The following is a 27,651-nucleotide window of genomic DNA, read 5'->3' as shown; positions in this document are numbered from 1 at the left end:
TCAAAGTGGAATAGCAGCACTAGACAAGACTTGAGTAGTGTGGTAAGACTGTTGACCCCACTACACTCTTAAAGCATTGATATGCCCGAGTTTTCTGTGGGTTTGGGGGGCTCTGTGGCCATGTTCTAGGAGAGTTGATTCCTGATGTTTCGCCAGCATCTGTGGCTGGCATCTTCGAGAATGCTGGCATGGAAAAGAGTGGGGTATATGGAAAGGAGTTGTGTGTGTGTGTGTGTGTGTGTGTATGTATATATATATATATGTATGTGTATATATATATATATATATATGTACACACACACACACATATATATACATACTATATGAACCTGGGAACACACAGGTTCCCCCTCGACTGCTCTGGCTGCCTCCCATTGCATTCTGGGATTTGCAGTAAAGAGTCAAGAGCTCTGAGGCCTCACTGGACTACAAACCCCAGAATGCATCCGCAAATGTGGCGGCAGGAGTGTATTAGCCAGCGAGGTCCTGACTGAACTACAAACCCCAGAATGCAACGGGGGGGGGGGCAGCCAGAGCAGTCAACGCGGGATAGCAGCGGAGTAGTGTGGTAATGTGCAAAGCTGCCAATGCGGAGGGACGAGTGTATTATTCAGCCAGGGAGCTCTATCGGCCTCACTGGACTACAAACCCCAGAATGCAACGGGGGGCAGTCAAAAAAGCGGGATGGCGACGCTTGGGGAGTGAGGTGCGGGGAGGGCCGGGGCAGGCGCCTCGGGGAAGCTAGAAGGAGTAGGCCCCGTTTCCCTGGCAACGGGCGGCCCTGAGGCGAAGCAAGGCCGGAAGGCCTTGAGGGAAAGGAGAGCTTGGTCGACCCGGCAGCGGAAGCCTCGGTCATCATCATGGCGGCCTCCTCCCTCGCGGGGAGGGCCCGCTTCCTCGGTCAGGGTTGGGGCAGCCGGGCCGGAGCAGCCCAGGCGGGCCTCGGTCCCTCTTTCCTCTGAGGGGAGGCAGAAGGCGGCAGGTCAGGCTCCTCTGGTCCCTCGGCCCTTCGGGAAGGGCAGAAGGGAAAGAAGGAAGGGAGAGGGAGCCCGGGGGCCTCGAAGGGGATGGGACGCTTGGGATGAGGCCCCATTTCAGGGCGCCATGCTGCATAAAGAAACATGGCTAATAAGAATGCTACTTCAGAGAATGCAAAGCTCCAGCCCTGGGAGTCTGTGGAAGGAGTCTGGAGAGAGGCACTGCAGCCCCTTTGAGACTCACTGGGAGAAAGAACTTGGCAGCAGGAGCTTCCCTGGGATTCAGTCCACTTCCTCAGGTGTCTTTGGTCCAAATTCATCTCAGATCCAGATGCACCTGAGGAAGGAGACTGAAGCCTAGGTAGTAGGCTCTTGCTGCCAACTCCTTCCTTCCAGGGATTCTCAAAGGGGCTGCAAGAATCCTAGAGGCAGAATTCAAAGTGATATCCCTGTTAGTCTGTAGAACCAGTCTATAGAGAGAGCTTGTAGTACCTATGAGACTCACTAGAATGAAGAAGTTGGCAGCAAGAGATGCCCCAGAATGCCCCAAATGGACCTGAGGAAGGAGACCTTAGTTTAGGGAAGCTCCTGCTGCCACCTTCCTTCTTTCAAAGCTCTAACCCACTTAGTCTGTAGGGAGATCTTGGAGCTCCTTTAGAGACTCACCGAAATAAAGGAGTTGGCAGCAGGAGCTTTCATAGACTAAAGTCTACCTCCTCAGGTGCATTTAGAAGTAGACTTTAGTCTAGGAAAGCCGATGCTGCCAACTTCTTCCCTTCCAGTGAGTCTCAAAGGGGCTCCAGGAGCTCTCCACATAGAAACCTAGAGAGAGAATGCAAATCTAGAGCCCTGTTAGTCTATTGAATCTGTATGTAGAGAGCTCTTGTAGCCTCTTTGAGACTCACCAGAAGAAAGAAGTTGGCAGCAGGAGCTTTCCTAGGCTTCAGTCTCCTTAGTCAGATGCTTTTGGTAGAGTGGAAGCCAAGGACATTATATATATATATATATATATATATATGGGGCATAGATATGTAGAGGAAGTAGACTTTAGTCTAGGAAAGCTCCTGCTGCCAACTTCTTTCTTTCAGTGAGTCTAGCACTCAGCCGGGGCAGTTAAAGCAGTCTCAAACTGGATTGGTTTTGTGGTGTGTTTTGGACCATAGGATCACTCAAACCACTACACCATGCGGTGGGGCTTGAACCCATTTCAGCGTGGGGCTCTCTTAAACCCCAGCCCCTTCATTCCACAGAGAATCCAGGCAGAGAAAGAGAGCTGTGTATGTTCTTTCCGATTCAATCCTGCCTTTCTCATTGCAGCTTATTCTTTGATACATGTATGTGGCATGTTGCATGGATCTCGAAGACACTATGTTTCTCTTCTTCTCCATGCTCAGCTCCACTGAAAGCTCTTGTTATACTAAGTTTCAAAAATGGTTCTTAGGCCTGTTACAGACTGCCAAAATAAAGCTGCTTCGGGTCTCTTTGGAGGTATGCTATTTAAATGATGCATGGGTCCTAAGAGTCCGGAGGTCACCCCAAAGCCACACTCCATCCCTAAGCACTGGAGTCCAGCTTTGGTGCAGCTTCCGGATTCTTAGGATGCACGTATCATTTAAACAGCATACATGGAAAGAGACCCGAAGCAGCTTCATTTTGGCAGTCTGTAACAGGCCTTAGTTTGGAACATGGCAGCTCTATTGCACTTGATGGAATAAACTTTTCATAACTTGGCACCAAATTTGTTTCTTTCCTTCTTTGTTGGTTACCTTTAAGCTATGCATTTATAGCTGCTTAGGTGGGATTTCAGTGTTGTTACTGTTGTGTACCTTCAGGTTGTTTCCAGCTTGTGATGACCATAAAGTGAAGCTATTGTGGGGATTTATTGGTAAAGTTTCATCAGAGGGGGTTTGCCATTGCCATCCTCTGAGGCTGAGAGAGTGTGACTTGCCCAAGGTTTAATAATAAAATATTATTATTATTATTATTATTATTATAAATAATAATAATAAAATCTTTATTTATAGCCTGCCTTTCCATAGATCAATTATATCATCCCACCCTTTTCCCAAGACTGGGACTCCAAGCGGCTTACAACATTAAAAAACAGTACAGTTAAAAGCATACAAAAATAGAACGTTAAAACAGAACTAAATTACTGCAATAATTAAAACAAATTACATCAAATCAAATCAAAACGAACCGAATACTTCTGTCTAGATGTGTAACAGTGTGGCCTTAGAAGTGTCTAGTCAAAAATATGTTTAGCATTGCACCTGAAATCTGGTAAATGTACCTGGAAGATAACTTTTAACAATCAGTTTAGTTCTAGTTGTTGTAGTTCATGGAGATGAGAACATGAGAAACTACCCAGTACTTGATTTTCATGTATTTGTGAAATAAATTAACGGGGTGAGAAAGTAAGGAATCTTTCAGGCACCTCATCCAAATAAGTAAAAAACAGGTTTTGTTTTCTCTCCACAGACTGAAGCTGGATAGAATTCTCTTTAAGTGTGAAGACCCCTTTCTCTCTGACAAAGATGAAGACGGTTCTCATGGTAGCGGAGAAGCCATCTCTGGCTCAGTCTATCGCCAAAATTCTTTCAAGAGGTTGGAAGGAATCTACATTTGCTTTCTTTATCATTCTTCCTTGTGCCACTTTGGCAATACACTTATCCCTCCACATTCGCCAGGGTTAGGGGCACAGGACCCCCGTGAATGTGGAAAAACCGCAAATAACAAAAACACTGTATTTTTACATGAGAGAACACCTCTATAAGAATCTCTAGGTCCTCCAGTGTAACTCTGTGGTCAACATCTGCCAGACATTGACCATAGAATTGTACTGGAGGAGCTGGAAAGGCCTAGTGGAGTGTTCTTTAAGAATCTGTAGGTCCTTCAGTGTGACTTTTGGTTAAAGTTGGCCATAGAGTTGCGCTGCAGGGCCTAGAGGTTCCTAGAGAGAACATATTAATCAAATCCATGAATAATCAAATCCTCAAAGTTGCAAATGTGGAGGGACAAGTGTATTTCTGTATCAGTTTAGTCTAAAATCCAATGCATTGGTGTCAGGACAAATTCCCCCATTCCCTGCCCCCCAGCAGGTTGCCCCTTTGGGTGCCTGGACAGACTCCCTCTGCTGGCAGTATCCCAGCCAAAATGGCATCACTTTCAGACTCCATTTTGGTAAAGCTACAACTAAAGAAGGAGCTCTGAGCAGGTTGGAGCTTTGCGGGCATGGTTTTTGTTGTAGGTGTTTGTCTTAGCATACCTGATGTGTTCTTGACACAATTGTAGAGTGAAAATTGCCAAAAAGTCAAAAAATAGTTTTCAAATTGTGTTGGGGCTCTGAAGAATGCTAGGGGGACACATACATACGTACAGACTGAAAAGTGAATTACGTTTTGGTTCTGTTAGCTACAGTTTAGCAGAGCCAAAAGTGTTATTGTATTGAAAATGCAATTTTGGGGATGGTGAGAAAAGACAAATATCTGTGTAAGACTATTGCCTTGATACACCACTTGCATGAAGGCAGGATTTGGAGAAACCCTTGGGCTGATCCAGTAGAAGTCTTGTGTTTATAAGACTTGAGTTCCTGAATGGATTAATTTACAGAACAAAGGGGAGTTCTGTGAGATTTAACTGCCACTTCCTAAGACTTGCTGGCATGCTGTAGCTAACGTTAAAGGTAATGGTGATGGTTGTTTGTCACTTCTTTATTTATTCACATCTCCCAGTTTGTGCAAAAGCAGAGAATCAGGTATGCCAGCTCTGGGATTAGCATAGTTGAGGGCTCCTTTATTTTTTCTCAGTTATAGCTCTCTGTTTTGCCAGCATGGGACCCAAAGCAGCTTGCAACCAGGCTAAAAAAATTATAAAGCATGGCATTGGAATGAGGAGGCTTAGGATTTAATGTATCGGCACCCTGACTTTGCCGCAAAATGCCCCATTTAGTCCACAGCATGGGAACAGCTGAGCCTACAGAGCTCCCCACAAACATGCTTTTAGGTAGATGATACTCAAGCTGAAAAAAGAATGTAACCTGCATGACAACTGCATGAAAACAATCACAAATCCTGAGCCATACACCAAGCAATTGCAATTATTTCCTGAATGAATGTAAAATAGAAACCATCTAAAGAGGAGGCAGAACAGTTGGGGGGGGGGGGACAATGCCATCTTCTCCCTGATAGATCTCCAGGCATAGTGCATCCTTATAGGTAGCCAAGACAATTTCAGTTCCACATCTAAATTTAAAGTATGATGGCAGTGAATGGAGAGAATCGGCTTTCTCTTCAAATATTTGCCAACTAAAATGGCAAATTAAACACCAAATATATTTTTGTTGTAGGAAACATGTCTTCTCGCAAAGGGCTAAATGGAGCATGTTCAGTGCATGAATACACAGGTTCATTCATGGGACAAAGTGTCCACTTCAAGATGACATCCGTGTGTGGCCACGTCATGACATTGGATTTTATAGGTATATTGTCATCTGTTTTGTGTTAATATCATTTCTTGCTGTTTTTGTTTGTGGTGAGAGAGAGAGAACTGTTGTGGAGCAGACTGAAATTTTTAACAAGCTGAGCTCTGGCACATTAAAAACAAGAGTAGCACCTCTTTAGGGTTCAGAATGCATTTCCAATTCTGTAGTTTGTCTTGTCAAAAGCCTCAAATGGTCTTAAAGGATGAACAAATGAATGAGAGATTACAAGGGATACTTTGCCTCTACAATTTGAACTAGGATTCTGATTCTGGTTTGGAAGCAAACTCTGGCGGGTTACAAACGGCCCTCAAGGGGCCGTTTTCCTGCCGCCACCATTCGCTGCATAGGGAAGCCCCAGCAGCCAGACCGCGAGGCTTCCCCGCGCAGCAAAAAAAGAGCACTGAAATGGCGCTCCTTTTCGAAACGCGGAAGTGGTGCCGTGAGGGGCAGAGCGCGCCCTCGCGGGGTCACTTCCGCCGCGACACGTCTGGACGCACAGCGTCCAAGACGTCAAAATGGCGGCACCCATGTGGATGGGCGCTGCCATTTACGATGTGCTCCGCGCGTACTGGGAGGAAGGGCCGTGAGGAAGGTAAGAACCTTCCTAACCCTAATACGGGCCTTCCTAACCCTAGTATGCGCGGAGCGTGTACTTTATGGCGGTTTGTAACCCGCCTCTGGTTTGTGTTAAGCTGCCGTTTGACCAATTCACTTGTCAAAATAAACATTGTTAATTAGGACCAATTCACATTATTGTAAATTAGCAATATTAAAATTAAGATTAGCATGATTGTTAATTAAGACTAGTTCAGTTGTCGCAGTAAACATTCATTATTGTTATTGTTCATTGGGACATACAGGAGGAAATTGGAACTTGCAAGGGGAGGAAAGAGCACTTGAGCTGGAGGCATGGCCCTGACAGTCAGGCCATGGTTCTGCTACCATATCTGCATAGGCTTATTATGTAAGGGCCAACTCTGATATTGGAACACAAAGTAGATAAAAAGTAACATTAGCTGACAATTTTTCTGTTCAGAGAATGTCATGAGATTTATTCTCTTTGGTACTTTTAAACTGATGTAGATATGTACTACTGGAATATTTTATTTTATAGTCTTGTTGTTGTGCGCCTTCAAGTTGTTTTTGACTTATGGTTACTTTAAGATGGCTCTGTCACTGAGTTTTATGGGGCCGAGAGTGTGTGACTCACCCAAGAGCACCCAATGGGTTTCCATGGCCAAGTAGGGATTCAAACCATGGTCTCAGACCAACATACCACACTGACCCCCTGTTTAACTGTTAGTTGCATTTGCTATTTTTCCTCCAATGAACATGAGGTAGTGTGAATGGCTCTACTCCCCACCACTTTATCTTCACAGCAACCCTGTGAGATAGGTCATGTTGAGATAAGTGTGACTGGCCCAAATTTCATGGCAAAATGATGACTGGAACCTGGACCTCCCGTGTCTCGGTCCTTTACTCTAACTACTACCCCACATTGGCTCAGTGTATGGAATTCTCACTACAGAAGCATCCTTCTCCAAGCCTTAGATTTTAAGGCAGAAGAGCCACTGTTCATCCAAATGTTTTAATAAAAGTAATGAGACTTGTTTTTATTTCTATTGCCTTTTCAGGAAAATACAACAACTGGGATAAAGTGGACCCAGCTGAACTTTTTAGTAAAGCTCCTACAGAAAAGAAAGAAGCTAATCCCAAACTGAATATGGTGAAATTCTTGCAGGTATTTGATCTGTTTCTATAAACAAACATAAATATTTGGCTCTGAACAAGCTGACATCTTTAATCATGTCCTGTCTAGGGCGTCAGGTAGTCAGGCCGGATGTTAGGATCCTGCCTAACTTTGCACTGAAATGGAAGTAATTGTGCGGCCTAGTTCATTATATGTTTATGCATATTTTCTAGATTCCTGTTAGAATAGATGGAAAAGCCCCTTTTCTATTTGAAACCGTGAAGGGCTGTTGCCAGTCAGGTAGACAGCACGCGCCTAGATGAACCAGTGGCCTGACCTGGGATAAGCTGCTTCGTATGTCTCCTGTTCCATGTAGATATGTATGGGACTGCAACAGTTTATAACACTGGCAGAATCAAGTGATGAAGCTTTGTGCCTCTCCCCTAGCCCCAAATGTATCCCCTCAATCTACAAGGTGGACAGTAAAGTTGGAATCATCCACCAGGAAACAAATTAAACATTCAGATGTTGTTTAAATAGCACTTTTCATCTTCCTGATATGGCTGTTTTAAATGTGAAAGGGGGTGGTTGTGGCTGCTGTTTTGTGGAGCAACAGCCATGTACTATACACCTTTCTAGAGTATACCCACTTAATACAATTGAGTAAAGGCTTTGTCATAGAATCCTGCTGCTTTTATGAAATTGAATAATAATTTCCAAAGTGTGAAAGCTCTAACAATGCCTGTATTGAGCCAAGGGACCTGATCGACATGAATCCTAACTAAACTAAATTTGGAGACTTGCTGAAAGAAAAGCCACTTATATTACAATAGCACAGTGTTATTGATTATGGACAGGAGCTGAATAGATTCAGAATATATAAAAAAGAAATGTGAAAAAAGTACTTAGGCACTTCTTCAACTGAAGTGAGTAGATACAGCTGAGGATATGTCTTGCTTCCATGGAGATGAAAGCTCTCAAGCCTACATAAACAGCTCCTAAATAGGCTGCTGTCTTTCCTCCCACTAGGACTCAAAGAGATTTGATCCAAGGCATGGACTTTATACCCCTTTCTAGAATCTATGACGAAATTCACAGATTGGGAGGAGATCTTATCCCTCCTTATGGCCCCGACCTCAACCATGCAGCACAAAAAGGGAAGCTGTCATTTTCCATGAGACAGTAATCTTATCTAATGGGAGACTGGTAAAGCAGAGCAACAGCTGCAAAATAATAATAATAATAAATAAAATATTTATTTATAGCCCGCCTTTCCGTAGATCAAGGCGGGTTACAACAATAACAGTACAGAATAAAAATACAATCCACAAAAACAACAATTATACATTAAAATCACAAGCAATATCCAACTAGCATAAGATGTTTACAACAAAATAATGAGGGGGAGAAAGGAGGCTACAAAGGGAGAAAGTTAGGGGAAAGCTGTTTGGAACAGGAAGGTTTTTAATTCCTTCCTGAACCGCTCAAGGGAGGTGGCCGAGCGGAGCTCACTGGGAAGCGCGTTCCAGAGCAAAGGAGCCGAGATGGAGTAGGCTCTACGCGATGTTGTGGCGTATTTAGAATCTGGGACTGTCAGCAAATGCTTCCCAGCCGATCTGAGTGTGCGGGGCAGATTATATGGGGAGAGGCGGTTCTCCAAGTACCCTGGGCCCAAGCCATTTAGGGCTTTATAGGTGATAACCAACACCTTGTATTGCGCTCGGAAGCGAATAGGCAGCCAATGGAGATCTTTTAATACCGGTGTTATATGGGTGGCCCTGGAAGATCCAGTGACCACTCTAGCTGCCGTATTTTGAACCAACTGTAGCTTCCGGGTATGGTACAAGGGTTGCCCCATGTAGAGCGCATTACAGAAATCCAAGCGAGAGGTTACCAGAGCGTGTACCACCGTTTCAAGGTCCCTCCGGGCCAGGAAGGGTCGCAGCTGGCATATCAACCGAAGTTGAAAACAGGTGCTCCTGACCGTCGCATCCACCTGAGATGTAAGGTGGAGCGACGAGTCCAAGAGCACCCCCAGACTACGAACAGAGTCCTTCAAGGGGAGCGTGACCCCGTTCAGGACAGGTGGACAAAACTCCAATCCCGGACCGGGGGAACCTATCACGAGCACTTCCGTTTTCTCTGGATTCAGTCTGAGTCTGTTTTCCCTCATCCAGCCCATTACCGAGTCTAGACAGGCAACAAGAGGAGAGATGCCATCCCTGATCACTGCATCAGTCGGAGACACAGAGAAGACTATTTGGGTGTCTTCAGCGTACTGATAACCCCGCGCCCCATGCCTCCGGATGATCTCTCCCAGCGGTTTCATGTAAATGTTAAATAGCATGGGGGACAGAATAGCTCCCTGAGGGACACCAGATGTAAGCGCCCTCTTGTCGGAGCACTCGTCCCCCAGCTGCACCATCTGGAATCTGCCCGAGAGGTAGGAATGGAACCACTGGAGCGCAGTGCCTCCGATTCCCAGCTCTCTCAGGCGTTCCAGAAGGATACCATGGTCAATGGTATCGAAAGCCGCTGAGATGTCCAAGACCACTAACAGGGACACGCTACCCCTGTCCATGCCCAGACGGAGATCATCGACCAGGGCGACCATGGCAGTCTCAACTCCATAGCCCGCCCGGAACCCGGTTTGAAATGGGTCAAGATAATCAGTATCATCCAAGATCGATTGAAGCTGGATTGCAACTGCCCTCTCGATCACCTTCCCCAAAAAAGGCAATAGCGAAACTGGCCGATAATTGTTATGCATCAGGGGGTCTAGGGAGGGCTTTTTTAACAGCGGTTTTACAATGGCCAATTTTAAGCTGGATGGAAATTGCCCTTCCCTGAGAGATGTATTAATTATGCGGTGTAACAAGGCAAAAATTGTTAGGCCTTGTTGCTTCTGTCTGTTAACAGTTTATCACATGAGTTTATCTACTAGGGTAACCAAGAAAGCTACAAAGCCACAAAAGAGTGTTAAACTGTATAGGATGGGACACTATTAAGTTTATAGGAGGAGTGTGAGAAGTCCAGTAACTTCATTCCTCACCATTCATCTGAAATTTGATCTACTACAAACAGCTTGCACAACTTCTCTGCTTTATAGTTGCTGAAATGTGTATCTTTAATTGTTAGGTGGAAGGAAGAGGTTGTGACTGTATTGTTCTGTGGTTGGATTGTGATAAGGAAGGTGAAAACATCTGCTTTGAGGTATGTTTCTAGTCAATATATTTATTTTTAACTACAGTTTTTTAGTTCCTGTCTGTGGATGAAATAAAGTACTTGTATAATTGGTAGAAAAGTTTAGAAACAGATGGGGCAATTTAGGGCCCATACAGACAGGCCAAAATAAAGCTGCTTCGTGTCACTTTGGAGGTATACTGTTTAAATGATGCATGCGTCCTAAGAGGCCAGAAGCTGCACCACAGCTGCGCTCCAGTCTTTAGGACTGGAGCATGGCTTTAGCGTGGATTCTGGACTCTTAGGACGCATGCATCATTTAAACAGCATACCTCCAAAGTGACCCGAAACAGCTTTATTTTGGCCTGTCTGTATGGGCCTTAGTACAGTTGTGTGCACATTTTGGGGATGCTTCCCTTCATTGGTTTTTTATCTTACAAATAATTACTTTTGCTTTTCAACAACAAGTGAAAGAAGCAGCAATTAGAGCTCTTCTTTTCAAGAATTAATTTTGTTTTGCCAGAGGCAAAATGAAAGGCATAGTGTCCAAAATGTAATATTTTTACATATGTGTCATTCCCAACACTAGGGGGAAGCAAATGGACATGTAAAAATGATTTGAATATTGAAATTGATGATAAGTGCAGAAATAGAATTTGGAAAGGTATGCCTTGTATATCAGTTTCAGCAAAACATAAAGCATGTTTTTAGGCACATCAACAGATGGCATTTGACACTGCTGCATTAATAAGGATATGTCATAAAATTAGTGATGGCTTCGTATGTACATCTATGACAGAATGCTCAAAATGTCATAGGGTTTTGGTTGCTGGTTTTTCAGGATATTAAAAGATGTATTAATCTATAATTACATCTACAGAACAGGCTTTGATATTATATACAGTTACTGTCTGTACAAGAAATTTATTAACTTCTGTTGCATATCCATACAGTTGATTGGAGAGGCATTGAAGATCTGTCTTTATTACAAGGGAGATGTAATTTAGTTCTAATGGGAAACTTAACATTTTATACTAAAAAAATTATTCTGATGCAGACAGATTTTCTGTTACTTCACCATTTCTTTATTCTGTGTGAATAGTAATCCTCTGATTGTACCCCACCCTCATCTCATGATGATTTATAGAAATGTGTAGTCATGACTAATGCTCTTCTTTCCCTCCTCCTTCAGTTAGTTGATGTACTGATGAGGTTTTTGTCCAGTCATCTTCTTATGTTGTGCTCATTTTTGTTTTGTGTCATTTAAAAATGTACTTGTTGAATTCTTTATCTTTATTAAAATAACAAATAAATGACTGAAGGATTCACAAGTGTGATCTTGAGCAACTTGTGATCATGAGTTTTTCAATGTAGGAAAAATATTCCTAGTAAGTTGTGACCTTAGCTTTCTTATTGACTACTTGTAGGTCCTGGATGCTACAAGTCCTGTGATGAATAAAGCTCGTGGCAGTGAAAGGACGGTATACAGAGCCAAATTCAGCTCCATTACTGACACAGACATTTGCAATGCCATGAACCACTTAGGAGAGCCCAATCACAATGAAGCACTATCAGTGGATGCCCGTCAGGAGCTGGATCTGAGAATTGGTTGTGCGTTTACAAGGTATTTATTGACATAGCTCTTCTACCCTGACATGCTATTGATTAGTATTGGCTGGGAGCTGGTCTAGAGCTGGTCTTCGTTAACATAGTGATTAGCATCCCTAGATCCTGTTTGTCACATTTCTGCCATATTGCTTAGGAGAACTAGCAGTGTGAGTCTGGCCCATTGCATGAATTTCACCATCTTTGATAGTACCATTGGTGTCCACCAAGATGGGTGAAAATTTCAAGATAGGAAATTTTCAAGATAGGGTGATCCTCAGCTTGCATGGCTAGAGTATAGTCATCATATGTTTGTGAAGTAAAATGCTTTCTCTGGAGAAGCTGATCCCCATAATGTGTATCCCGTTTACGCTAGTCACTGGCCACCTCTAAACTGAAGCAGAAAGGGGAGGGACAGTTGTATTCTTTGAACTATAGCTTGAGTTTTGAAAAGTTTGTTCTAAGTTGGACCTGGTAGTTGTGAGGAGACAAAAAGGAAAAATGAAAGAGAAGTAGAATGAAAATGGCTGTGAATGTAACAGTGTGCTTTGAGAAATACCAGAATTATTTTTTATGGAGACAAAGGTGGGCACAAGAGCAGCGTATAAGCATTTTAAGTAAATAATATGTTAATCACATTGAGGGTGTTTCTCCGGCAGTTGTTTGCAGTGCCATCACAGTGCTCAGCTTTTGAGAATTTGTTTTGTTGATTTTGGACTCCGATAATAATGCCATTGTGAGATTCTGTGTACAATTACATTGTATTAGCTTAGTAACACTACCATTGTTATATGTAGATTAAGGCTTCTACACATGTCAGTTTTTGAAATAACTAATGTTAAACTTTGAGCGCCACTCTGCCGCCCCCAAACGTTGAAATATTGGTGTGCAAGAAAGACAAGGGGAACTATGGTGGAGATGAGGGTTGCATGAAACTTCTTTTGAGGGTCTCTTAAAACCACCATGTAGCCTTGCTGATCATTTAGTGTGGTGGTATTTCTGGCTCTTCACCTACCCACAGGAGCTCGCTGCCTTAGCTGCATCTTTCACTGGTGGTGGCAGTGGCGAATAGGAAACTCTTGTGAGGCTTGGGCACAGGGCATTGCTTCTGTGGCTCGAAACAGCACCACTTTGGGACTGACAGACTGGAGCAAGGAGTTAGAACACATGGCGGTAGTGGAGAACTAGCAGCAAAAAGGAGCTTTCAAATGAGGGACCTTGCTTGAGCTTTGTGAGCTTTGCTGGGACTTGGCTGGCAAGTTGGAGCTACTCTGCTGCTTCTGTTTTCTTTCATCGGGCAGTCTGAGATAACAGAAGAAGCAATGTTTGTGTATGTGGGAGGGTGGGGGGAACACCTGAAGCTGTGGGGGGGGGGGAGATATGTCTATAGAGAAGGAGAGGGAGGAGTGTCTGGGGTCGATTCTTGGAAAGAGTCCTTCACCTTGGAGCAGCTCCTGTAGTTAAAATCCCACCTTTTCCCTGTCTGCCCCATTCTCCAGTCCAGGGCATGGGGCCTTTGTAAGCCCCCTACACACAACCCAACTGCACCCCTCTCTGCTTCAGTGAAGAAGTATTGAGAGTCCTTCCTTGTCAGGGAGAAGCTTCTCCCTTTGCAGCTGGTTGCTTTGGGAGCAACAACTGAGCAGCTGGCTGAGCAGCAACCAAGAGGCCTCTTGTCCACACTGGCCTTTGCTGGCAGGGTGGCATGGGTGAGAGGCTTATCAGTTGCTGTTCAGCCACCTACTTGGTTGCTGTTCCCAGGGTGACGAGATGCAAAGTGACGAAGATTGGTTATTTTGAATTTGCCATAGAACAATAGACCTAATATCAAGAAATACATGTGGCATTTGTGTGCTAGGGTCGTTGCCCAAGACGAAAGGAGGTGGTAGCCAGAAAAAGTTTGGGGACCACTGTGTTAAAGTATTAGAATATGTAGGAACCATACACAGTAAATTCTGTGCATAAGATTTACATGTAAGATTTGTAAGTGAAGTGCATGCAAGACCGTCAAGATCTAGCAATCCAATGTCCTCCAGACCCATGCCAGCGTTGTTCTATGTGTAGAAATCACTAGTTAAATAGCATTTCAATACTGAAAGCTGTAATAGATTGATTTTATGTATTTATTCTTAAAGGTTTCAAACCAAATACTTCCAGGGGAAATATGGCAATTTAGACAGCTCGTTGATCTCCTTTGGGCCCTGTCAAACTCCAACGCTGGGGTTTTGTGTGGAGCGGCATGATAAAATCCAGTCTTTCAAGCCTGAAACTTATTGGGTGTTGCAAGCCAAGGTTAGTGATAGCCACCATTTCTTTCTCTCTCAGCACCCATCTGGTTGGTAATGTTACTGGTTAAAACAGGTTGTTTAGTGCAGGTTTCAGGTGTATTAGAATACAGTACATATGGTTTGAAACTCTTTAGCTTGGTGTCTGATGCCTCAGAGCAGCTGCTGTGAGACTGGTGGGATAGACGTTAAGAGAACAAGCAGTCAACAGTAACAAAGATAACAAACCATCCTGACTCCTCCTCGTCTCCACTGCTGCAGTGATAAGTTTTCTGTGCCTAATTTATCCTTGTGATTTTGCAGAAGTTTGTACTCTTTGACATGTAATAAGTGTATTTCTCTGCTAGGATAATCGCAAGTGGGTTTGTCACAAGAGAATGATTGGCTGCACCCAATGGCTTGCGTTACGAGCCACAAAAACTGAATCTTTATCTTACTAGTAAATAAGGTGTACATTCAGAAATAGTTACTATTAGTCTTGGGTGTTTGACATGTAACATCATGCCACCATACCCAAACAGACCCAATCCCATTTGATTTTGGAAGAGCCTCTGCCAGTCAGAATTGACAGTATGGACAAGATAGACCAATGGTCTTACCTATGTTTCTGTTCTTTGCTATTCTTATGCTGATAGTGGTAGAATGTTAATATCCCATTACTGTATTCGTTGGGACTGTCTGGCAAAGACACTACACATTAGAGTTTTGATGGAAAAGAACTTAAAATATTTTGTTTTTCTGTATATTTTTCTCTTGACAGGTTAGTCATGAAAAAGACAGTTGTCTGACTTTGGACTGGGATAGAGTGAGAGTCTTCGACAGAGAGATTGCTCAAATGTTCCTAAACATAACAAAGGCAGCAAAGGATGCAAAGGTGAGACTATAAATGTGTGTTATTTGGACTAAATTCCTAGTTCCAAAATTTCTTCACTGCTCAGTTTAATAACATCACATGTCTGATGGTTAATTTGAATTATGCCATAAGTGCTCAAACTGAAAGAGTATACATGTCTGTGTGCTTGTATATGTATTCATACACACAGACGCAAACAGACATTGAGACCAGTGTGACTCTGGAGATCAGGGTTTAAATCCCTGCTGGAGGAAGGAGAGTAAAGAAGGTGTCATCCCAGCCTCCATAGGGAGAGAGCTCCAAAATCTGAGAGCAGACACCGAGAAGGCCCTCTCCCTCTATTAAGATAAACTGATCTCTTCACAAAATTAAAGGGAAAATGTTCAAGATCTATCTGGCATAGGAGCAGCATACAGTATACTCAGATTTCCTAACTCCCTTTTACTCCGTACATGCTAAGAGATAGGAAGCGACAGCAGCAGACTGGAGGACAGAACAGTTCATCATGCAGCTTGCCTTGTGTGTATCACCCTCCAGTCCAAACTAGCCTGATGGAAAGGTTGAAGATGTGATTGTTTTAACACCACTGATGTAATTTTCAGTTGTCCATCTTAATGTTTTCAGTATGTGGAATTATGGGAAAGGCATCTTGTCCTTTTCTTCAGTCACCAACATGCCTTGGGCCATCCCTGCCCTTTCCTACTCAGGTAGTCCTTCCCAGAAAAATTCCAGGTGTTTAAGAGAGTGGTTAGCACTCTCTCTCAGATTTTTCTAAGTGATCATCAGACGTTACTAAGGAATGCCTTTTTATCCTGTAGGTAGAATCTGTAAGCAGAAAGGAGAAGGCTAAGCAAAGACCTTTGGCTCTGAATACTGTTGAAATGTTAAGAGTTGCCAGTGCTGCTTTGGGTGAGTGTTTTGCCCACAAGTATAAACTCTGCCTGCAACAATATCTAAAGATTTTTTTGTTAAGATCAATTAGAAATATGCACGAGAAATATGCACAAGTTCAGTTGACATCATTCCCAGCGAATTAGTAAGACCTCCGACATTTCTATACCTTCCCTTGGTTTTAATTTCATTTCATTTAATTAATTTAATTTGGCTTTAGTTTCAGTTAGATTTTTACCCATACCCCATGTGGTCCCAGAGACCCAAAGGACGAAGGATATAACCTTGAACATCTGGCTGGGAGTAAGTCCCATTTAACTCATTGAGAGATAGTCCATAAGGTCAGGCTATAAGCAATTCTCCATCTTCCTCTCTTTTGAATACACACCACCTTTATTCCACATTCCCTCCCTCTCTGAGACTGAAGCATATGCTGCCTCTGGAGAGGGCTTTGCAGGCACAAGAATAATACCATATGTCTCCTTTTAGCAATTATTATTTTTTCTTCCTCTTCTCTTCCTGTCATTTAGTTTGTTTAGGTTTCTGTTAGGACTGTCATTCCATTTAGAAAATCTTAATTACTCTGTTAAAATCTGTGTGATTTGTTGATTAAGTATGCTTACTAGGGGGGAAATGGTCCTAGAGCATCCTTTTTGTTTTCAGATAAGATATATACGTGTCACATTAGGCATAATTTTAGATGATGTGCCTAAAATGATTTTTATAAATATTAATATTTGGAGGGGGGGGCCGTAAACATTTTTGTTGCCCATTCTCATTTTGAGTGCACCTTTTCCGTTTAGTCAAAAGGTTTTTTTTTTAAATGATCTGCTATATTAACTCTTGTTGTACTTTCTGCTTTATGCTACAGAGGAAATGTTAGAAGGGGCTTTTATCTTGTTGACAGACAAACTTGGGGAAAGACCATTGCTTTATTCATAGCAGAGCAGTACTTTGTAAGCAGAAGGTTCCAGGTTCATACCCTGTCATTTTCAGTTAAAAGGATCCAGATTGCAGGTGATAGAAAAGACCATTCGCTTGAGACCTGACAAGCTGATACTGGTCAGAATAGGTAATACTGGGCTGGATGGATGAACAGATTGACCTCAGATGCAACAGCTATCGATGTTCCTGATTATGGAAAAGCTTTAATTTAGATGTAACTCTGAAAAAAGTCATACCACTTTGCCTGTAAACATTTTATTCAAAATAATGACATAAACCATTTAAATATTTTACTTCTAGGAATGGGACCACAACATGCTATGCAAATAGCCGAACGGCTTTATACTCAGGGTTATATTAGTTACCCTCGAACAGAAACTACCCATTACCCGGAAAACTTTGACTTGAAGGGCTCTTTGCGGCAGCAGGCTAATAATCCTTACTGGGCCGAAACAGTAAGTACAGTATATGACAAGATGCTTTATTTTTTTATGCATACTATTTTCTGTCTGGAAATGAGGAAAAAGTCATTTCACTGAAAACGACATTTCTGTTACAAAGTTCCCTGGAAATGCTGGACAGTGTTTAAGTCATGATTTAGCCCATTTTCAGTCCTGCTGATTTTAATGAGATCTGTAAGCATGTGCTTAAATCTCTCATTGAAATTAATAGGACTTAGAATGGCTAAACCAAGTAGATTGTGCCCATTAAGCTGAATCCGCACTCCATGGCTTGCCCTCATTTTCTGTTGTTTTCTTCCTAGGTAAATTCACTACTGGCTGAAGGTATTAACAGACCGAGAAAAGGCCATGATGCTGGGGACCATCCTCCTATAACACCAATGAGATCTGCCACAGAAGCAGAACTAGGTGACTAAGAATTGATTATTCTAAAGTCATAAGTATTGATGACCTGATTCTGTATTTAGCAACTTGTAGTCATAAGCTACAAGGCTTTCCCTGTGAGAATTCCCTAGTGGAGAAGGACAGAGTGCTCCATCCCTCATCCAGCGGTGTATTTTGTTTCTCTGCTAAAAGAAGGAAAGCTTCTTCCTACAGTGTAGCAATGTGGCATGCTGACAGAGGGGAATGGCAAGAACCACATATCCTCCATTGGGGCTGTTTCAGTAGAAGAATTTATTTATTTAAAAAATTGTCTGCTAAGATGTTAGTAGCCAACACTGCTTTCCTCACTGCAAAGTTTAGCGTTTCTTTATATCACATAGAAATTAGTTTTGATATTTGAAATTAGGCTTGTTAGTGTTTCTACTTCCATCAGCTGTAGCAAAAAATAGGAAAGGGTGGGGTTTAAGGGGTTCTTTTTTCTTTGTGATATCTGTAAGGATTTAAAGAAATGTATGTTTCCCCTATATTGTTTCACAAAATGTGACATACTTTTTGAAAAGTAATTGGCAGACTGAGTCTTGTGGGCAACACACTTGTTTCTTTCTAGGTGGTGATGGATGGAGACTGTATGAATATATTACTAGGCATTTCATTGCCACTGTCAGTGCTGACTGCAAATACCTCCAGACAACCATTGCTTGCAGCATTGGACCAGAACGTTTTACCTGTATAGGTAAAACTGTTATTTCACTAGGTAAGGAAGAACCAAAAATGATGTTTCTCATTCTCCGTATCTTTTCAGCTGAGTTGTTGCTGTGTACCTTCAAGTCATTTCTGACTTACGGTGACTTTAAGGCAAAACTATCATGGGGTTTACTTGGCAAGGCCAAGGTCACCCAGTGGGTTTTATGGCGGAGGGAATTGAATCCTGGTCTCCAGCATTCAAACCAGTACACCATGCTGGCTGTCTCTTTCAGCTGATATGGATGTTTAATTTCTGTATTTATTAGGGAAACTACATGAGAGTGTCATACTCTAACCTGCTCATAGGATGGTTGCAAGGTTGATATTAGGAGGGAAAAGAATGTATATTTCTCCGAGCTCCTTGGAGAAAGCAAGAGAGAAATGTTACATTTATTCATACAATAATACATATGCATAATTTAATTGCATAGTATTATTCCCTTTTCAAATGGTTGTTTCCATCCTCAATATAAAACTTAGCATTTTGTTGCAGTATAATGTTGCATGGAATTTATATGTTGCTGAGCCTGGAATCTAGCATTGATTGAACTCTTTGTATCATAAGTTGGAGCTGGCTGGAAAGTACATAATAACAGTAACATCTTTGGTGTGCACTGGGATTGGCTTGTTACAGACCACAAGTGTCATTTTTCTATAATTGGGCAGTTTTCTTCTTAATAGTTCTGCCTGATTAGGAAATGAAATAAAATCCTTCTTGGTAACATTTTATGCTTTTGAAATACATAGCAGAGGTTACTGTCATCTGTATGTCATTGGGATCTCAGAATTGACTTAGTTGGTGGTCTGTCTGATACTAGAGCCAGTCACCAACCAATATTCTCCAACCAGTATCTGCAGGGTTAATCTGTAGAAAAATCTAGACAGAAAGAGCCCTGATTATTATTTTTTAAAAACTTTATTAGGCTCTGTCAAATCAATGAGATGAATTGACTTCTTATGATTAATTATAGTGGGAGGGATCAATTTTGATGGGGGCTTGGTTAATGGGATTGGAGGTGCTCTATTTTCAAAAAGGCGAGAGGTTATCAAACCCTTATTTAAAAGTTCCCCCTACGTGAGTACGCTTACTTAACTAAGCCCTCATTTGAGAACGTTATAACAGCTCGGGCTTGGGTATGGTTATAAAATAGGTGCTCAACTTGGGCAACTTTTGCCATTTTGATAGACTTGCCTGCTGCCCACGCTAGAGTATGTAGGAGGTGTTTCTTTCTCTCATTTTGCACTAGCATACCCCTGGGTTTTGGATAATTGCTCCTAACCAATTTGTCTGTGGCTAAAGTTAGATTCCAAACCTTCTTTCCTACACCCTGCGGGGTTGGGAATTGGGATTTCTCACTGTGGGGTATTTACCTTTCTTTATTATCTATGCACTTTCGGAGGGCTTTTCCCCAGGGATCTTGATCAATCAATTCTGCCTCACCCTCTGGGTTAGAGAGGGGAGTTTTGAAAGTCTCTATCTGCCACAGTCTTCTCTTGCTTTTGTTCATAGTTCATTGTTGTTTCTCTTGGTTTAGTAGATTTGACTTGGTTCTTTAATGTTTAAGTGCCTTTGTGTTCTTTCTTAGCAAGTGATATCATTTTTGAAAATTCATCCTTTCCTTACTCAAAGAAAATCTGTTTTATTTTATTAAAAATAATAATAAAAAAAACTTTATTAAAGGTTTTACAGAGATCATGCCTTGGCAGAGCATCCCACCAGAAGAGAATCTGCCCAGCTGTGAGAAAGGAGATGTCTTCCCTATCAGTGAAGTAAAACTGTTGGAGAAACAAACCAATCCTCCTGACTACTTGACAGAAGCTGAGCTCATCACTCTGATGGAAAAGCATGGAATTGGTAGGAACACCCCTCCCTAGTAGCATATTTAACATACATGAAGCTGAGAGGAAAATAACTTTAAGTGAATAATGGTAATCTGATGTTTATTTAAATATTTGTGGCCATGGTGATAAGTATGTGTGTGTGAAGAGAGAGAGATCCATCTAAGCCTGAGAGCCATCAAACAGAACCAGGCTAAAACAGAAGTTCAGGTGGATGGAGTGAAACTTAGGCGCGTTACAGATGGCCCCAAGAGGCGCCACCGTCGTGCCGTGATTACGCACGAGGGGCGGCGCTTCCTGACACACCTTGCCCCTCGCGCGTAATGAGTGCGTCAAAATGGCAGCGCCCTATATAGATGTGCGCTGCCATTTTGACGTCGCGGATGCGCAGCATCCTGACGTTGTGCCCCGGAAGAGATGTCGCAAGTGCGCGCGTTGGCACTTGCGGCGTCTCTTCCGGGTTGCTGGAAGGAGCGCGATTTTCGCGCTCCTTTTTTGCAGCGCGGAGGAGTCGCGCGGTTTGGCTACTGCGACTCCTCCGCGCTGCAACCGGCAGCGGCCCAAGACTGCCCCTTTTGGGCGGTCTGTAACGGGCCTTAGAATGAACAAGGTGCTTCTATTTGTCCAAGAATTGCTTTCAGTACCAGATCACTTCTTTAACACAAAAATCCTCTCCTAGTTTTCCTTAAATCTTTATTTTTGTCAGCAGCCTAATTTAGAATGAGGAGGGGAAAGAGCCTTTTTATTCTTGCTATGTTTAAACAATTGAGAAAGTGGAAAGAGAGAGCAGTCTCTGCCTCCTTGGTCCAAAGGCAATGGCATAAGTATGTTGCCTTAGACATGTTCTGTCTGTAACTTGGCCTTAATCTACCATTGATGAAGTTTGGGTGAGGCTGAAAGAAAAGGACAAATGGATATAAAGCTATTGGTTAGCACAATGACTAAAAGACTGAAGTTGAACTTCTGTACCTGGGGATAAAGTCTAAGTAAGCATATGTAGGATTTTACTATGAGGTACAAATCAGGAAAACCCAGTTTAAATTTTCCTTGTGTCATAAACTTATGAGATGGATTTAGGCATCCTCCCCCCATCCCTTCCAACAGCAGCACTGTTACAGGGTTATTCTTAGGATTACAACTTCATAGTGAATATGAAATGCACCTTAAATATTTGAAACTACTAAGCAGATATTTATTGTTATTGTTAGGAACGGATGCCAGCATTCCAGTTCATATCAACAACATCTGCCAGCGCAACTATGTCACTGTGGAGAATGGCCGCAGACTGAAGCCTACAAACCTGGGCATCGTTCTGGTTCATGGCTACTATAAAATAGGTAACCTTGCATATGTTTTTCTTTGATGTTTTGAACAGCTCTAGAGAGTCCAGCTAAAAGAGGAGAGATAAAAATGTGATCAAAGAAACTTAAGTACATGATTTCTGGTGGAGAAAATTCATTAGACTGACCTGTGGCTGAACATGGGCACAGATATTTCTAAATGTAGTTAAACTGTGCTGTTTGACTTCAACCCCCATCAGCCCCAGCCCACATGACCAATAGTAAGAAACTCTGGAAATTGTCCAAGGCACCAGGAGGGCCACAGGTCCCCAACCCCTGTATTAGACAGTTGGTGCCATCCTCTTGGCATCTTCTGAGTAAGACACATTGAAATGAATGGGAGTTGCCCGAGAGAACCAGCGTGCTTTGACACAAATCCAGGTTATTTTAGTGGAGCATGAAGTGGAGATGTTTCTGGTGTGCCGTGCCTAATATGCTTATTCCATTTTACTCTTGTTAGAACTACTGTGTACCTCTGGATTTCCCCCCTCTTAGATGCTGAGCTTGTGCTTCCCACAATCCGCAGTGCAGTAGAGAAACAACTTAATCTAATTGCTCAGGGTAAAGCAGATTATCACCAGGTCCTGGAACACACCCTGGATATCTTCAAAAGAAAGTTTCACTATTTTGTTGATTCAATCGCTGGTAAGGATTTATTCCCCATACTTAAACCTGTCTAGCTGTGGGTACTGAAATCAGTAAGCAAATAAAACATGTAGAATACTCTGATTCCCCCCCCCCCCCCCCAAAGTTTGTAGTATACCCTTTAGAGAAGCCAGATAGATCTCAGAAGTTCTTTTTTTGACATTGTAACCCTCAGGAGTTTAATTGCTCCCACAAAGTTATCTAGCTTTCAGACTGGAGAAGCAAAACCAAGATCCCAAGGCTACTCATGAAACTACCTTTAACTTCACTCTGGTTTTGTCTCTCTTTCACACCTACTCTCTGCTCCCAAAGCAAAGGAAAATGTCAGAACCTACAGCATAATCCAACTGTGGTTCATGGCAATATTAAATGAACTCTTGCAAATGGGTAACAAATCAAAGAGAAGTGACTATTGTTTGTCTAAGTGAACATGATTTGGGCAGGAAGCTAACACTTGTAAAATGTTTAGAGCTGACAATATTACACCTTTTCACAACTTCATATTTGAAATATCAGCCTGGTGCTAGTTAACTTGTTCCTTGCAGAAGTGTTACTAAAAATGACTCATTGGTGGCCTGATATCTCTTGCTAAATCTGTAAGCATTATGGAGAAAATTAATATATGTGAACAGAGTCAGCATATGGGATTTCAACCTGCTCAGGAAACAAGAATTGTACATCTGCTTATGCCTGTTTACTTTGACATAGTGCAGGAGTGGGGAGCATTTTTGTATTCAGTTCCACATTCTCTCAGGGACAATCTATTGGGCACCATGTGCTGACAATGAGCAGGCCCCAAACCAAACGTGGGTGAAGTGATACCCTTTATTCTTCTTCCCTGTCTCCCTTCTGACTGCTGAGAGAGGGACAGATTGTGTTTTCTGGGGGTCTGAACTGATAGTTTGCAAGAGACCTCTGAAACTGAGCCAACTGCCACATGAAATATGTCCACCTTCTGCAATTCTTGCCCCTGTTAAGACTTCACAGAGCTTTGAAAGTTACTTTCAAAGCAGCTTATTATGTAAGACACTGTTAACCCCCATCCTTTAATTTGTTAACGTTGCTCCCCTTGACATTACTTTGGGGACATGGTGAACCTTTCGATTTAATAGGAGACTGGCATAAAACTTTACCAGTTCCATTCAGATGCCTTTAAAAAGCTGTAAAATGCTCTTAAATGGTAACATGTAAAGTAACTAGATAATGTTACTTGTTACCCTGAAAAATTATTCTTGGTCCACACTTCCCCTACATTACTTTTGAAATATGACTTATGTCCTCATTGGCAAAAGAGAGGAAAGGAAACTCCTTGCAGGTTGCTACAATGCTTGTAACTCATTACTTTTAAGCTCTCAGACATCGTAATCAGACATAATGGCCAGTTCTTGCCATAAATGGTCCAGTTTCCACCACACGCTCCTAACACCCATGTTTACAAATGGAGTATATTGGAATGATTGTGGTATGCTTTAAAGTAAATTCCAGAGCCTCAGTGTTGCTTACTTCCCAATTAATGTGCTGAGTGTATACCAAGTTGCTTGGATTTTCTTGTTATGAAAGTAACATTATTCAGTCAAAAATGTTGGGCAATGTTGCTCATCAGCTAAATCCTGATCTTCTCAAGGAACTTCATCAGTTTAGTTTCCCTTTCCCCCAAACCCTGGCTATTTCCAAGACGTGTAGAGTTCCAAACCTTCTATGACTTGGGTTTTGGATTTGTTTTGTCTTGTTTTGGCAGGTATGGATGAATTGATGGAAGTGTCTTTTTCACCACTGGCTGCCACAGGCAAACCCCTTTCCCGCTGTGGAAAATGTCACCGTTTCATGAAATATATCCAGGTGAAGAAAATCTATAATTTAAAATGACACAAGAGAAACTGATTCATAGATATTTTCCTCACAACCACATGTACTCCGATGTGTATGTGTGTGTAAGTAATTTTGCAGAGATGCACAGGAAGCCCATTGTATTATAATGTGGGTGTCGCATGTGTTCAAGAACTGGTTTTACTCATCACTGTGGTTGGCAGAGGACAAATGAAATTTCCAGACACTTTTCAACACTGATTTTGTAGAAAAGTTCCAGACACTTTTCAACACTGATTTTGTAGAAAGGTTCTGCAAATAGTGGATGAATTCTGTATGATCAAGGGATGCTGCAATGTTTATCGTTTGTACAAAGAAAGGCTTAGAAAATCAATACTGTGTTTTTCTTCATTCTTTGTAGGCAAAGCCAAGCCGTCTACACTGTTCCCACTGTGATGAGACCTACAGTCTTCCTCAGAATGGTACCATCAAACTCTACAAAGAGTTACGGTGCCCCTTGGATGATTTTGAATTGGTGCTTTGGTCCTCGGGATCAAGAGGGAAGAGCTACCCACTGTGCCCCTACTGTTATAACCACCCCCCTTTCAGGGACATGAAAAAAGGTGAGGCTTCATCAAGTGAAAGATGTATTTTTTAAAATTCCTTTCTTGACACACATTTTAGGGCTTCAAGGACAAAAGAGCTATAGTTGTCATTCTGATCTATCAGAATGAACGTTAAAACTGTTTCAAGCCTTAGGATTACTACTGATGACACCATTCTCATTCAGAGATCAGTTTACAAATCATACCTGTAAACTGCATATTTTTGTCCATTTGCAGACAAGAAGCACGTTTCTGACGTATAGATCAGGTGCTCCTTCCTGTCAGCACAATCTCACTTAAAAGAATAAACTGGAATTACAGGAATTTAGTGTACAAAAAATAAATAGCGTGAGCCTCTTCTGTAGTGAGATCTGTAAGGCTCTTACAATTGTTAATAAATGGAAGCTCAGTTGAACACAGCTGTCTATAAAGCATTGTCTGTTGTTGTTTTTTACTGGGCAGAAGGAGCCACTGTTGTTCTGTTGTTGTTTTTTCCTCAGTTGAATTCTCAAACAACTCCCAATTGTTCTTGAATTCAAACACTCCCTTTAAAAGAATCTACTGGGCTATAAGTGAACCACAAACCACAAAATATATTCTCTAGTGAAAAACCTGATTGCGACTGCAAAATCTGCAAAGATGAGCTTGTTGTTTTAGACAAAGCAAGTTTGCAAGCTCTAAAGCATCCTTCTAAAAACTTGCCCTTTTTTAGAGTGAAGGATGGAATTCTCAGATTTTGCAGTAATTAATTACCCAAAGTTTGCATTAGAGGTTATATTTTGAGATTTGTGGTGGGTTTACAGCCAAGTTGACTCTTAAAAGTGGTGTGTATGAAATTGGAAATAATCAGAACTTGTTTCAGAATTTAAAAAAAATACAACTGATTTAAGATACAGAAAATAGAGTAGATCTCTCCATGAAGCTTCCAGTGTTTTATCCAAAGTGGAGGATTTTCTCATACTTTAGATCAGTGCTTCCCAACTGTGCTCTTTAAGGGGTTTTGGACTACTGCTCCCAAATCCCAGACTATTGGCCAACATGGCTGAGACTTCTGGGCGCCAAAGTCCAAAATCTGTTAAAGGGCACCGTTTGGGGACCACTGCTCTAGACTTACACACCCATTGCTTCTAAATGATCAGATCTGAGTCCTTCCTTCTCCACTCCCATTTCAGTACTAAAGTAGGCCTTTCACAACATTCAAGATTCCTAAAATGGTATCCAAATTACTACACTGAGACTAATGATAGAAAGTAGGTATAGGTTTTTGTTGTTGTGTACCTTCAAGTCATTTCTGATTTATGGTGACCCTATCATGGGGTTTTCTTGGCAAGATTTGTTCAGAGGGGGCTTTGTCTTTGCCTTCCACTGAGGCTAAGAGTGTGACTTGTCCAAGATCACCCAGTGGGCTTCCATGGCAGAGCGAGGATTTGAACCCTGGTCCCCAGTATTCAAACCACTACACCATGCTGGCTCTCCGAAGTGTTCAGGACTGTCTAATTTGCATGCTTTTCAGACTGCAGAATTTGTTTGTGGGTGGTTGTGTTGCCAATCTAGTTCTTTCTTTCTCATACAAAAGGAAGCAGAGTATGCTGGACCAGTTTTCCTTACACTTTGGTAGATTGCATTGCTTTCTTTTCTTCAGGAATGGGTTGCAATGAGTGCACCCACCCCACCTGCCAGCACTCTCTGAACATGCTTGGAATTGGACAGTGCGTGGAATGTGAGAATGGAGTGCTGGTGCTTGACCCAATCTCTGGGCCCAAATGGAAGATGGCCTGTAACAAATGCAACGTGGTAGTGCATTTCTTTGAAAATGCCCACAAGGTACGCGTGTCGGCAGAGACCTGTGAGTCATGTGACGCTGCGCTGGTGGATGTCGATTTCAATAAAGCCAAGTCTCCCCTCCCTGGCAATGAGACCCAGCACTCTGGCTGTGTCTTCTGTGACCCTGTGTTCCAGGATCTGGTTGAACTGAAGCATGCAGCCATGAAGCACCCTATGCACCGTGGAGGGCAGGGGAAAAGACAAGGACGGGGACGAGGAAAGGGCAGGAGGCCTGGAGGAAGGCCCAATCCAAGGAAACCAAGAGACAAAATGGCTGCTCTGGCTGCGTATTTTGTGTAACTACCTTACAGCTACTATTAAATAACTAAATACCATATAAAGTCTCTGTTTCAGTTAATCTTGCCAATCTCTTTAATTCATTTCTCTGTACTGGTACAATGGCAGCAGAGTCCAATGACTGGGGACTTGGTTTGAGGACAAAAGGTGACTAAGGTCCAAAATACGCTGCAGAAATATTCCAGTTTGAGACCAGTTTAAGTGCCCTGGCTCAAGCCTCTGGAATTCTGGGAACTAGTTTTGTGAGACATTGAGCCTTCTCTGTCAGAGAACAATAGTGCCACAATAAACTAGCCGTATGTAGTCGACTATAAGTCTCCCTCATGTATAAGTCGAGAGCAGGTTTGGGGGCCAAAATAATGGATTTTGATATGACCTGTGGATAAGTCGTATGTGGATAAAACTTAAAGGAGCTGGGTGTGTTTAGCCTGGAGAAGGGAAGGTTAAGAGGTGATATGATAGCCCTGTTTAAATACTTGAAGGGATGTCATACTGAGGAGGGAGCAAGCTTGTTTTCTGCTGCTCCAGAGACTAGAACCCAGAGCAATGGATGCAAGCTGCAGGAAAAGAGATTCCAGCTCAATATTAGGAGGAACTTCCTGACAGTAAGGGCTGTTCGACAGTGGAACAAACTCCTTCCTCGGAGTGTAGTGGAATCTCCTTCCTTGGAGGTCTTTAAACAGAGGCTGGATGGCCCTCTGTCAATGGGGATACTTTGATTGAGAGTTCCTGCATGACAGAAGGGAGTTGGACTGGATGGCCCTTGCGGTCTCTTCCAACTCTATGATCCTATC

The 27,651-nt window shown here is 42.4% G+C and overlaps 1 protein-coding gene across 4 annotated transcripts; it reads left to right on the top strand.

Moving 5' to 3' along the window:
* Window positions 1-26,901, top strand: TOP3B (DNA topoisomerase III beta). 4 transcript variants are annotated; one of them, XM_089489862.1, is made up of 18 exons: window positions 1-42; window positions 3,459-3,584; window positions 5,326-5,457; window positions 7,095-7,201; window positions 10,289-10,363; window positions 11,761-11,957; window positions 14,074-14,230; window positions 14,984-15,097; window positions 15,895-15,985; window positions 17,213-17,367; window positions 17,676-17,781; window positions 18,365-18,511; window positions 20,183-20,356; window positions 21,549-21,677; window positions 22,176-22,325; window positions 24,064-24,164; window positions 24,553-24,754; window positions 26,379-26,901. In XM_089489862.1, exons 2-18 carry the CDS (start codon window positions 3,515-3,517, stop codon window positions 26,858-26,860), a joined length of 2,589 nt encoding a protein of 862 aa, XP_089345988.1. In that variant the 5' UTR covers window positions 1-42; window positions 3,459-3,514; the 3' UTR covers window positions 26,861-26,901. The 4 variants fall into 4 exon arrangements, with proteins under 4 accessions (XP_089345988.1, XP_089345987.1, XP_089345990.1 ...); XM_089489861.1 differs by lacking the exon at window positions 1-42 and adding an exon at window positions 724-982; XM_089489864.1 differs by lacking the exons at window positions 1-42; window positions 26,379-26,901 and adding exons at window positions 724-982; window positions 24,974-25,167.
* Window positions 26,902-27,651: the final 750 nt, after the last annotated feature.

Source organism: Sceloporus occidentalis, unplaced genomic scaffold (assembly GCF_023333645.1).
Source record: "Sceloporus occidentalis isolate IW3139 unplaced genomic scaffold, rSceOcc1.0.p SCAF_41, whole genome shotgun sequence".
Taxonomy (NCBI): Eukaryota; Metazoa; Chordata; class Lepidosauria; order Squamata; family Phrynosomatidae; genus Sceloporus; species Sceloporus occidentalis.
The sequence above is the reverse complement of the archived record's forward strand: the minus strand, read 5'-3'. Positions and strand labels throughout refer to the sequence as shown.

What these genes read in the sequence shown, in the direction of transcription:
- TOP3B (XM_089489862.1), top strand. Translation starts at nt 3,515, where the DNA reads ATGAAGACGGTTCTCATGGTAGCGGAGAAGCCATCTCTGGCTCAGTCT. An exon ending in AGGCAGCAAAGGATGCAAAG is followed by an intron (nt 15,098 to 15,894) that starts GTGAGACTATAA and finishes TTTATCCTGTAG; the next exon opens with GTAGAATCTGTAAGCAGAAA. An exon ending in AGTTGCCAGTGCTGCTTTGG is followed by an intron (nt 15,986 to 17,212) that starts GTGAGTGTTTTG and finishes TTTTACTTCTAG; the next exon opens with GAATGGGACCACAACATGCT.